The 13281-nt window shown below is 37.0% G+C and overlaps 2 protein-coding genes across 5 annotated transcripts in view; both read left to right on the top strand.

Moving 5' to 3' along the window:
* Positions 1-13281, top strand: part of CTNND2 (catenin delta 2) — a 1007180-nt gene that overhangs the window by 213789 nt on the left and 780110 nt on the right. The window lies entirely within an intron of this gene.
* LOC101442069 (ras GTPase-activating protein-binding protein 1) lies at positions 3934-6674 on the top strand. Its single transcript, XM_012525759.3, has one exon. The coding sequence runs from the start codon at positions 4006-4008 to the stop codon at positions 5401-5403; it is 1398 nt and encodes a 465-aa protein (XP_012381213.1). The 5' UTR covers positions 3934-4005; the 3' UTR covers positions 5404-6674.

Genomic DNA, 13281 nt, shown 5'->3' with positions numbered 1-13281 from the left:
GGTAGAGCAGGGGAATTTGAGGATGTAAAAGCAATTAGAAGCCTCTCATGATATTTTTTTGAAAAAGGAGCAAATGAACAGTTCATGCACAACAGAACAGTGTGCATCTGCTCTGGCTGTGGAAATAAACTCTTACCCAGAGAGTTTTAGACATTAAATTTGGGCATTTTTTTCCCCCTCAGTCACCCTTCTTGGAGTCATGACAGTGGAGGAAAATGCAGTCTAAGACAAAAATGCTGCTCTCCAAAGTCTGTTTGATTTTCACTGCTGCTTGTATTTAGGATCATCATCATCATCATCATCATCATCATCATCATTATGCATCACAATCCATAGACGATGATATTCTTCAGCTTCCAAGTCCTTACAACCTACAGACCAGGAAGTTCTCATCATGCTCAAGTTAAAATGAAGATGAGGCTGAAAGAGGTTTTTACAACTTGCATAGGGTCAGAGAACCATTAAATTTCAGAGCAGGATTAGAATCTAGATTTCCTTCTATTTAAGGTGAATTTCCTTCCATGCTATTTTATAAATGTGTAGAGATGAAATGAGAGACAGGAACAACAAATATTGTGCTATCTTACCTGAATAAGAAGTTGGACAAAGAGAGAGAATTCAGGCAAGAGTCCTTAGAAAAATATGGAGTTTCTTTTTAATAAAGACAAAAGTTCTAACCTTAGGAAGAGAAAAATATTTAAAGATTTGTTGAGACATTTGTTTATCTATCTGAGAAATTTACTCCAGTCAATTTTTGCCAGGACTTCCCTTTTTCATTTTCTACCAGTTTTAGCTCCACAGGAGCTCTCTTACCAGATAAATTCACTTTGTTTTCAGTTACAGTTTCAAGAAAAATCTTTCATACTCTCTTTAAAAATAAGTTAAGCCATCAGTTACAGCAAATATACACTCCCCATGCAGTAAAAATTCAATATAGCCTGCAATTCATAATTAAACCAATATTTAACTTGCTGTCAAGGCTAGTTTTGCTATAGACCGTGCCTGTTTGAATAGGTGTAACTCTGGAATCTTCAGGTTGCTCCCTGCCCGCCCCCTGGGGAGGGGGGGGGAGTAAGTTCTGTTGTTTTGACCACTAAAGATGGTAAGTTTAGATTTTATTGATTGTTTAGACTTCAAATATGTTATCAATTTTTCTATAATTTTTCCTCAAAAATATTAGCGAAGAATTGTTTTACTATATTGTTTTTCTCCTTACCAATGGTATTGATGGTAGGTGTAGAGGTCTCACCTTCCTGAAATAGTCCTAGGAAAAAACTCTTCTTTGTCTATATACATTTATATTTCCTATGTATATAGGTGCTTAATATCTCTACAAAGACTGATACATTTTTAATCCAGACCTAATAGCAATAGAAATACAAACAAATGGTGTTGGTGAAATAGCCTTTTCATGTAATTTTAAGCCATTTTAAAAATGATTCTCTCATCCTAAAATAAGAAAGAAAATCCTAACCATATTTACTATTTCTCTCTCGTCATAAACAATATTATTTTTCAATGAAACATGTAAATATCTTAAGTTCTCATTTTTTGTGTCTTGTATCTTGTATCCAATTTGGAACCCTTGAATACATATCATTTGGCAGCAAATGGGATTGTGACTTTATTTTTAGTTATTTTCAGGATGATACCCTAGCTATTATAGAAGCTTTTATTATCAAGAAATAAACCTTCTTCCATATGGTGCTGTTTAATACTATTTCCCCATTTTCACTATGACATATAAATAATAAAAAATTTAAACTTATAGAAATATTATTTTTGAAACCAGAATATTAGTTTTTTAAAAATCATATTTTAAGCCATAAAGTATGGTAAATGGAAGGTTTCTAAATTCCAATTTCTGGAATGAATGACTCTTTAGTGATATCTACTCTCTACTTGCCATAAGCAAAAACAATTCATATAGCCCCAATTTATGCAAATCTTATTTAAATTATACCTGTTTGTTTATCAACATTTGAAAAGGAGTTTCAAATAAATTAGAGATACTTATACTTGAGTGTTAAGTGATACAATGTTTTTATTTAAATTATCTTTGTAAATTTTTTGTCATAAACGTACTTTATATCTTTTTGCGAATTAAGACCAAAACACTGAAAATGTTTCAATGTATAATTGATGTCTTGATGTCATTTGTGGGAATACTGTAATATGCTGGGTTTCATCCTTAATTATAAAAAACAAGGCCTGCAAAGCTTTGAGGAGGCAGATCAGGACCCCAGGAAAATCTCTCACTTTGTCTTGAAAATATTTCTGAAAAGTACTTCTTAATAGTATTTCCCCCTTTGTAGTGGAAACTGATTGGAGGAACCCTGACACTTTCTCAAGTACTGACCATGGAATAAAAATTTAAAGCAATTTTCTCCCTGTCAATAGAATAAAAATGATGGTTTCTATGCACTTAGTTTGTATGGTTTTCCAACTACTTCTGCATACATTGTTTGATTTGACTTTGCGTGATGCGATGTGGTAGGTAGGAGACTTATTGTCACACTACAGGCAAAGAAATTGGGGAAACAGATGGCTTAGGTCCCTTCTCCATCATTACACTAATTATAAGCTTCAGATCAAGAGGCTATGTTTGAATCCCTAATAATATTAATCCTAGCTACCAATTTTTGAGGACCTTCTCTGAGCCAGGCACTGTACCACACTAATTTTCTTACTGCTCCTCTCTGCCTAGAAGTATATGCAGTTGTAGAACCCACCCGACTGATAAGGAAACTGAGGCCTAAAGAGATAAGTTAACTTGCCATGTTTGAGGCCAAGCCTGAATGATCAAGATGTGGATGTTCTCCAGAAGACTCAACTATACCTAACTTCATTTTAATTATAACCAAAAGTATTATAAAATATATTTTGTTACTTTATTTACCCTCTTCATGCCTCTGTTTCCCATCCATTAAATAGAGCTAATAATAGTATCTAATTCATATAGTTGTGAGACTTCCAAAGTTAATATATGCAAAGAGCTTAAAACAGTGCATGATATGAGTAAATGCACAATAAATATTGGCTATTATTTTTGCAATATCAGCCTAAAGACATCTACTTAATATTTATAGTAAAAGGCAATAGCAAAACGTGAACATTTATGTAATATAACTGGATATTTAACCAATTGAACCTGACGGAAATGTATTTTCTCATGTAAATGTCATCTGCTCAAAATGTCTCACATGTTAAAATTAGGAAAGTATCAACTAAGTTCTGAAACAGGTCAGTCATTGATAAGAAGAATCTGTAATTCAATGATTCCTCCTCTTGCTTTGGAATAACTTTTCGCGTTTGAGAAAAAGTCAGTAAGAAAAACATTGGAAAGGAGTTAAAGTTCATTATCTGTGTGGATAATGTAGAATAGCAAATGATTAAAATTTATTTTCCTTCACATGTTTAAAGTTAATAGGCAAGGAATCAGAGTGTAGAGTATTTTGTTTTGGCATGGTGAAGAATAAAAGAGTAATTTAGCAAAAATTTGACCCTAGTAATTAGCTCAGCCCTAATCTTCTCCCATCCAAGGAGAATCTTGCATTGCCAGACACCTTCCCTGAACTGCTGCAGCTGCCAGAAGAGTGAGCCATCTACATCATTTAGGGAAAAGCACCAGCTGCACAGAGTATAAGTTTATATTTGCTCTTTATCAGTTCGTTTTTTCCCAAATCTACCCTTGAGTTCTTACATTTGTAAGTGAGTGAAGGGGAAAGCATGGATATACTTCATGTTGTTTTGCCATGTCTGAGATCACTTTTCAGGGAAAATAGTTCATGTGTCTTCACAGCTATTAAATCATCAACTGCATTTTTTTTTTAAACTTCCAAGAAGTATTTAGATGATCACATAGATAGAACCTTGGATTCATGTGTTAAAACTGGAGATTGAACTCCTTAGAAATAGTGAAGATGATTTTTTGCCTTCCGCCCTGCTGTGGAGCAAAGCTGGTTCCTCTCCCGCTCAGCCGCACAGGTTGAATTGACCAAAGCAATGGTTATGGAGAAGCCTAGTCCCCTGCTGGTCGGGCGGGAATTTGTGAGACAGTATTATACGCTGCTGAACCAGGCCCCAGACATGCTCCACAGATTTTATGGAAAAAACTCTTCTTATGTCCATGGGGGATTGGATTCAAATGGAAAACCAGCAGATGCGGTCTATGGACAGAAAGAAATCCATAGGAAAGTGATGTCACAGAACTTTACCAACTGCCATACTAAGATTCGCCATGTTGATGCTCATGCCACTCTAAATGATGGTGTGGTGGTACAGGTGATGGGACTGCTCTCTAATAACAACCAGGCTTTGAGGAGATTCATGCAGACTTTTGTCCTTGCTCTTGAGGGCTCTGTGGCAAATAAATTCTATGTTCACAATGATATCTTCAGATACCAAGATGAGGTCTTTGGTGGCTTTGTCACTGAGCCTCAAGAGGAGTCTGAGGAAGAAGTAGAGGAACCTGAGGAAAGACAGCAAACACCAGAGGTGGTACCCGAGGATTCTGGAACTTTCTATGATCAGACTGTCAGCAATGACTTGGAAGAACATTTAGAGGAACCTGTTGCTGAGCCAGAGCCCGATCCTGAACCAGAACCGGAGCAAGAACCTGTATCTGAAATCCAAGAGGAAAAATCTGAACCAGTATTGGAAGAAGCTCCTCCTGAGGATCCTCAAAAAAATTCTTCCCCAGCACCTGCAGACATAGCTCAGACTGTACAGGAAGACTTGAGGACATTTTCTTGGGCATCTGTGACCAGTAAGAATCTTCCACCCAGTGGAGCTGTTCCTGTTACCGGGATACCACCTCATGTTGTTAAAATACCGGCTTCACAGCCCCGTCTAGAGTCTAAGCCTGAATCTCAGATTCCACCACAGAGGCCTCAGAGGGATCAAAGAGTGCGAGAACAACGAATAAATATTCCTCCACAGAGAGGACCTAGACCAATCCGTGAGGCTGGTGAGCAAGGGGATGTTGAACCCCGAAGAATCGTGAGACACCCTGACAGTCACCAACTCTTCATTGGCAACCTGCCTCATGAGGTGGACAAATCAGAACTTAAAGATTTCTTTCAAAATTATGGGAATGTGGTGGAGCTGCGCATTAACAGTGGTGGGAAATTACCTAATTTTGGTTTTGTTGTGTTTGATGACTCTGAACCTGTTCAGAAGGTCTTTAGCAACAGGCCCATCATGTTCAGAGGTGAGGTTCGTCTGAATGTGGAAGAGAAGAAGACACGAGCAGCCAGGGAAGGCGACCATAGAGATAACCGCCTGAGGGGACCCAGAGGCCCTCAAGGTGGGCTGGGTGGTGGAATGAGAGGCCCTCCTCGTGGAGGCGTGGTGCAGAAACCAGGATTTGGAGTGGGAAGAGGGATTGCTCCAAGGCAGTGAATTGCTCTTCACTGATCTTCACGCAGCAGTACAAACCCTGTGTCCTACAGAATGGTGAATTTCTTCAACCAGCCTTTGGTATCTTGGAGTATGACCCTAGTCTGTTATAAACTGCTTAAGTTTGTACAACTTTACTCCTTTTTGTGTTAATGGTGTGTGCTCCCTCTCCTCCCTTTCCTTTCCTGACCTTTAGTCCTTCACTTCCAATTTTGTGGAATGATATTTTAGGAAAAATGGATTTTTAAAGAAGAAAAAAAAAAAGACTGAATTTCCTTGCTTATTTTGCATATACAGACTGGATTTTTTTCTTTTGAACAGCCATTTCCCCAAAGGAATGTGTCTTGCTTATTACTGACATTTGGTATGTTTCATTCATTGGAATATTTCTTATTTTCTACGTGTTTCAAAAGCCTGTGAGAAATACAGGATTCGATAAACATTTTGAAGGCAGGAAAAACCCAAATTGTTTCTTCTTTGAGTCATGCCTACTTCTGGTGTGAAGATTGCCTTTGGAAAAATTGAGTTTTGATTTTCACTGGTGTGGTTAAAAACTGAATAAAAGGTGTTAAGAGTTTTCTTTTCTTTTTGCTATATGATCACAAAACAATTCTAAAACCTACTGTTTTTACCACTGAAATTTGAATTGTGAGATAGGTTTTAAATGTCTAGAGTGCAACTGATGCTTTTCTTGAACTGTTAAATTTTTTTGAAGTAGAATTTTTTCATGTTTAATTTGAATTTGTAAAAAATAACAAAAAACAAAATCTCCAAAAATCTGAGAAACAAATAACCAGAGCAAAACTGCTGTGCCTTCTATTTATCTTTGATTTCTGTCTTGACAACTGTTTAAAGAAAAATAATAAAAAATCCAGATTTTTTTTATCAGGTTCAGAGTATATAGGGAATTTAGAGTCCCTCTTTTACCTTGTATATATTCTGTTAACATTTGTTATGCCTTATTCTGAAATTGAGTCTCAAACTGGAATGCCTTTGAGGTCAGATGCTTCTATAGAGTCCCTTTGACCCAAATAACTAAACATTTGTAATAAGTTTTATTTCAGTATGTATTTAGATTCCTAATCATAGCCCATAAGAAGAAATGTGATTTTAATGTTGGATTTTGTTGCTGTGCTCAAGTGTCTGCTAGTTTTTTTGTTTTTTGTTTTTCCTTTAAATCATAGCCATATGGTAAATTTTCTATTTTGTTATGATTCTCTTTTATTGATGGGCATGCAGTGGGTGTTTCTTGGAATGGCCAATTTTTATTAAAATATTTCTGGAAGAAAAAAAAAAAGAAATAGTGAAGATTTCACTCAGTCAAAAGAGAGACTTCACCCTTATATCTCTCAGATTTATTGGGCTGGACATTTGAGGGTAAAAATTCAAAAAAATTTGAGGAGCATTGCAAAAGCCATGCTAAGTGGCATCATTTACATTATGTAGGAGAAGGAAGAGCAGGTTTGGAAATATAGGTGTACAAGAGGGTCTTCAGAAATTTCATTCATTTATTCATTCTTTTATTCAACTATATACATTTGTGGAGCATATGTCATATGCCTGAACTGGAAAGATGAATGAAAAATCGTATCTCTTTTAAAACATTTTTCATAGTAGAGCAGAAAAATATGTAACAACTGACAATATTGTAGTACTAAATCCTATAATCTATGTGCTATCTGACAACACAGAAAGGGAAATGGTTTCTTAGCCAGAGAGCTGGTGGAAAGAGATGCCAGCATTGAGTTTGGACCTTAAAGACTGAGAAAAAGGCAAAAAGTAAGGGAAGACCATGATGGAAGTGGCCCAGGCATCTTCCTAATTTGTTTCCCTCTTTTGCCATCCATGGGAGATTGGGTTTTCTTCTATATGGCTTTGCTGAAATCAAAGGAACAATCCTAATATTAATATTCAAGACTTTGATCTATACGTGAACCTGCGACACAGTAATGCCAGATGTCTCTTAAAGACAATGTCCTTGCTTGCTTGACCATGGAAGTTTCTCTAAATGATCTCTTCTTGTGCCTGCTCATTCATTAAGACTGTAATTTCTGCTCTTTAGAGTAGAGTCAAGGAGTTGAGTGAGCTCCTAGCCTGGTGATCTGAGGGTTAGGTCAAATAGCCACTTGTAGTCCTTGGAGCAAGCAAAAGCTCTGACATCACCAGCAGGCAGGATGGGGAGTTCTTGCTTGGCATCAAGGGAAATCTGGGACCTGGTGCTTCCTTCCATGGGAACTGGGAGATGAGATTACCCAGGAATCGAGGGCTCAGGACCACTAGTCATCCTTCTTCTCTACTGTGATTTTCTGGGTCATTTTCTATTTCTCTGGTGATAATGAAAGACAGTGTTTCAGAGACAGAGACTTTTCTTCTCTAGACAGTGAATAAACAACATTTAAAAGTGGGAGGTATGGTGGCCCTGGTTTTCTTTTTCTAAACCATGAGGATGCTGTGATCACATTTTCCTTTTTGAAAAATAGCCCCAGCAGCCTTGCTGAGGATCACCTGGAGAGGGAAAGTGGTAACTGCACAACTCCAGGATAGAGAAAACAAAGGCTCCGTCCAAGGAGGTAGCTGTTAAGTGGCCAGGAGGGGACAGCTTAGAGAACGATGAAAGAGCTGAAACGAGCAGGATATGGTCATCAGTTGGATGGGTCATGGGAAGAAGTCAGCGTGTCCTATGAAATTTTAGGTTAAAGGGCTAAGAGGGTGCTTAAATCTTTATTGGTGGGAAGCGGACTTGGCCCAGTGGTTAGGGCATCCATCTACCACATGGGAGGTCTGCCGTTCAAACCCTGGGCCTTCTTGACCTGTGTGGAGCTGGCCCACGTGCAGTGCTGATGCGCTCAAAGAGTGCTGTGCCATGCAGGGGTGTCCTCCACGTAGGGGAGCCCCATGCGCAAGGAGTGCGCCCCATAAGGAGAGCCGCCCAGCGCGAAAGAAAGTGCAGCCTGCCCAGGAAAGGTGCCACACGCACGGAGAGCTGACACAACAAGATGACGAAGCAAAAAGAGACACAGATTCCTGTGCCACTGATAAAAACAGAAGTGGACAAAGAAGATGATGCAGCAAATAGACACAGAGAACAGACAACAGGGGCCGGGCAAGGGGTGGGGAGGGGAGAGAAATAAATAAATCTTTAAAGAAAAACAAAACACTTTATTGGATCTGGGAAATAGAGGCATGGAGAATCAGGTCAAGGTCCAAATGAATTGTTCTTGGCTGTATGAAGCCTCTTCCGATCTCTTCTTTTTTCTCTTGGGGCCATTAGTACTTTCTAACGGGTCTTAGGACCATCTGTTTATATGTCTCTTCTCTCTTACTAAACTACAAGGTCCCTGCAGGTTTAGGCTAATCTCTCACATTTATAATGTTTTTTTGAATTTCTTATAACTCTGAACACATATCATTTACAGGGTTAAAATGAAGCATGCAAGCATTTTCCTTAATAACTTCCTCTTGCTAATAAGCCTCAACCATGATTTTTATAGACTCTTCATTTAATTTTATTTAAATCAACATATTTTCTATTAAGTCAATTTAGATGTCAATTTCACTAAGATATTTTGGCTGACAAAATTATGAGTTTAAAATTAGAATATTGTTCTTTCATCTCTCCATATTAAAAGGAGATAATCATATATTTACTCATAACATTTGTATTCTGTTTAAGCAATCTGAATACTTTATCATTTTTAAAATGATAGAAGCACTTTTCTTTGTGTTGCTCTTTTTGCTTTGTGCATAACTTAACTTTCAGTATTGTTTTTGCAAATTGTTGTGTTATTAATAGGTAGGAAAAGTGAAATGAAATTAGGATAACTCAAAGTTTTAGACATTATTATGTTCAATTTTGTAATATAGTATTAGATTATCATCCTATTTTATTGACAAATGTCTTAAGAAATCTGTGAGAAATGTTTACATGTCAGAATTATTGAATCCCTCTCTCTCACACACACACACATAAACCATGTTAAAGTATAGTTGATGATTTCCCCAGAGTCAGTCATTGCTGGATAAGAGAGAATTCACACCTCTCTTTATCTAAGTTAGCAGTTAATGTCCCTAAGAAAGCTGGCTGTAAAGCACTTAGAACTTAAGTCTCTGCCAGGTACCGCAAGCTGGCCAAGGTCAACCACCTTTTCCCTTTCCAGCCTCTGTTATAAAAAATGGGAAAGCTGAAGTCATCTTCCCAGTAGCTCTTGTACCCAGGTATGTCGTGGGCATAGATTTGATTGTTCAAAGCAGAAAACAACTGAGTTTTCCGAGACAGTACTTGCTTTCCTGAAAGCGGTCAGTGCACTGCCTTATATGTGGGCTGAAGCCTGGACCCCCAGCAGGTCATGGCCATCAGCGGATGGGCAGCACAGTCAGGGTGGGGAGGCATCTGGAACGGGGATCCCTGGTCTTAGGTATCCAGAACACAGCGCAGAAGCCCTGGCCTCCAGATGCGTCCTGCAGGAAAGAGAAACTTTTGTTTCTTAGGCATTGTAATTCAGATTACACAGATGAGCAGCTACCTAGAAAATACAATAGCATGTTAATAAAAGAGCCGTTGTGTTATAATTATAAGAAAATACTTGAATCTCCCTAATAATGTCCAGAAAGAGCTTAACTAAACCTGTGAAGGATGGACTCTTTTCTTACTTGCACTCTTGCACCATAGGAGTTTTTTTTTTTTTTTTTTTGCTGTTGTTTTGATCTCCTTTGGTAGTGTTTAATGGCTGGCTTTCCTTAATAAGTGGAGGCACATTTTATATTGTTCTAGAAATGCAGTACAGATGATTACTCTCCACTGGGTATTTTTTAGATTTTATAACTGATAAATCTACTTAACTGGCTAGCCCTTAAGTTTTAAAATATCTAGTTTTAAAAAATATTGTTAATCATGTTAATATATTTCCTCTGAATATATATGTTACCATTTTGTGTCATATGTAATATCCTAGAATTAGTGAAATACAGATATTTAGAATTGGGAAGACCTTAGAAATACTTAACTTTATCTCTTTACTCTTAAGATGTAGAAATGGAGGCTCCAAAAGGTTAATTAAAGTCAGACAGTGAAAGTTATCTATAACAGTGGATTTAAAGACGTTCAAGTCTTTTTTTTTTGAGATTTTTTTTGTCCCTTTCTAATTTCCAGACTGTATAATCATAAGTTGTTGCTAGACTAAAATATTGGCTTATAAAATATGATTTCTCTAACAAGGAGTGGGAAGAAAAATATTAAAGCTTCTTTTTATATTTGAGTTTAATCTAAAATAATTAAACTTCTAACACTCTGGATATGCTGTGACAGTTAATACCCTGTGTGCCTGACTTTGGGCATGGGGGATTGGTACTCATCATCAATTGTAACCTCTCGCTGCGGTGTCTTCCTGGGCCACAGAGGTTAGAAAGGTAGAAATACATTTCCCAGAATTCTTTCCCATCTAGAATCCTCGATTTGGTGGACATTTCTCCAGTTTGATAATTTGCATGAGATTAAGAAGGCAGAATCAAGAATTGGGTCATCTTTCTGCTTCTGATTAGAGATGGGAGACGGGGGTTTCTGCAGGAACATCAGTAGGTTTGCAGCATTGAGAAGAGGAGGGTTCCAGCATGTCTGCTCTATTTCTAAGTTAAAAATCACACTGCTGAGATAGTCCTAGATCCTTGCCTTTCTGACGATAGCTGCTTCTCTGGTGATCAAGTTCAGGAGCAACAAGGAACCAACTACTGATACATGCAATGATGTCGATGAGCCTCAAAAACATTGTGCTAAATGAAATGAGCTTGGCATAAAAAGCTACAAAATATACGATTTTTCTAATGTGACATTATAAAGATAAAACTATAGGATGAAATCATATCAGTGACTGCCTGGGAGGAGGGAATAAGGATTGACAATCAAGGCACATGAGGTTTTGGGTGATAGAAATACTCTCAGTCTTGATTGTGGTGATGCTGACAGGACTGTATACATTTGTCAAAATTCATAGAACTTCTCACCAAGGAAGGATAACTTTTACTGAATCTGTAAATTTTTCCTCAATAAACTTGACTTAAGAAAATTATTTGAAAACTACAAAAATATTGCTCAGAGAAATTAAAGAAGACCAAAGTAAATGCAAAGATACCTTGTGGTCATGGATTGGAAGACAATATTGTTAAGATGTCAGTACCACCCAGAGTGATATACACTCCCATACAATTCCTTTCAAAATTCTAAAAGCCTTTTTTTTACAGAAATGAAAAAGCTAATCCTCAAATTCATATGGAAGAGCAAAGGGCCCTAAAACAGTAATGAAAAAGAATCACAAAGTTTGAAGATTCGTTCTTCTTTATTTCAGAACTTCTTACAAAGCTTTTGTAACCAAAACAGTGTGGTAATGGCATATAGATGGACATATAGACCAATAGAATAGACTTTAAAGTCCAGTAAAAATCCCATATATCTAAGGCGAGTTGAATTTTGGCAAGGGTGCCAAGTCCACTTAATGTGGGAAAGAACAGTTTCTTTAACAAATGGTGCACAGGAAACTGTATATTTGCATGCATATGAATGAAGTTGGACTTCTACTTGACTTCATTTACAAATTTAACTTAAAATGAATCAGTTACCTAAATATAAAGTTAAAACTAAAAACCTCTTAGGAAGAAAACATGCAGGGAAATCTTTTTTGACAATAGATTCATGGGGACAGCACCAAAAGCATGGGCAGAATAAGAAAAACTAGATAAAGTGGACTTCATCAAAATTTAAAACTTTCATTTATCAAAGAATATTATCAAGAAAATGAAAAGACATCCAAGAGAATAGGAGAAAATAGTCGCAAATAATATATCTGATAAGGATTTAAAATCCAGAATATATATATGTAAACTCTTACAACTCAACAAGGAAAAGACAACCCAATTAAAAGTTGGGCAAAGGACTTAAATAGACATTTCTCCAAAGAAGATGTATAAATAATCAACAAGTATATGAAAAGAAGCTTCATATCATTAGTGATCAGAAAAATTTAGATGGAAACTGCAATGAGATACTATTTAACACCTACTAGGATGACTATTATTAAAAACAAGCAAACAAAAAAACGGAAAATAAGTCTTGATGAGTATTATGTGGAGAAATTGGAATATTCATGCATTGCTGTTGGGAAAGTTACATGGTGCATCCATTGTAGACAGTGGTTTCGTATTTCCTCTAAAAGGTAATCTTAGAATTAACATATGTCCCGGCAATTCTACTAGGTATATAGTTAAAAGAAGTGAAAACAGGAACTCAGAGAGATACTTGTAAACCAGTGTTCATAGTAGCATTATCCAATAGGTGTAAACAACTCACGCCCATCAACAGATGAACAAAATATATACAATGCAATATTAAGCAGTAAAAAGGAATGGTGTTCTGATACATGCTACGACGTGAATGAACCTTGAAAATATTATGTTAAGTGAAATAAGCCAGACTCAAAGGGACAAGTAATTGTTTGACTCCACTTCTAGATATATCTAGAATAGGCAATTTTAAAGAGACAGGAAGTAGATGAGAGGTTTCTCAGGCTGAGGAGGCAGAATGGGGAATTATTGCCTAATGGATACATAGTTTCAGTCTGGGTAATGAAGAACTTTTAGAAATGGGTGGTGGTAATTGTTGTACAACATTGTGAATGTAGTTAGTGCCACAGAATTGTACACTTAAAAAATGATTAAAGAGAGCAGTTTTAGCTTAGCGGTTGAGTGCCTGTCCCATGTATGAGGTCCTGGGTTTAGTCCCTGGTACCTACTAAAAAGAAAAAAAAGATGAAAATGACAAGTGCAATTTACGTTGCCACAGTGATTTTTTTTTAAGTTTGAAAACCGCCAGTAGGCAGCCTCCCCACCCCAGTA

This window comes from Dasypus novemcinctus, chromosome 2, assembly GCF_030445035.2.
Source record: "Dasypus novemcinctus isolate mDasNov1 chromosome 2, mDasNov1.1.hap2, whole genome shotgun sequence".
Classification (NCBI taxonomy): Eukaryota; Metazoa; Chordata; class Mammalia; order Cingulata; family Dasypodidae; genus Dasypus; species Dasypus novemcinctus.
This window is presented reverse-complemented; position numbering and strand designations above follow the sequence as displayed.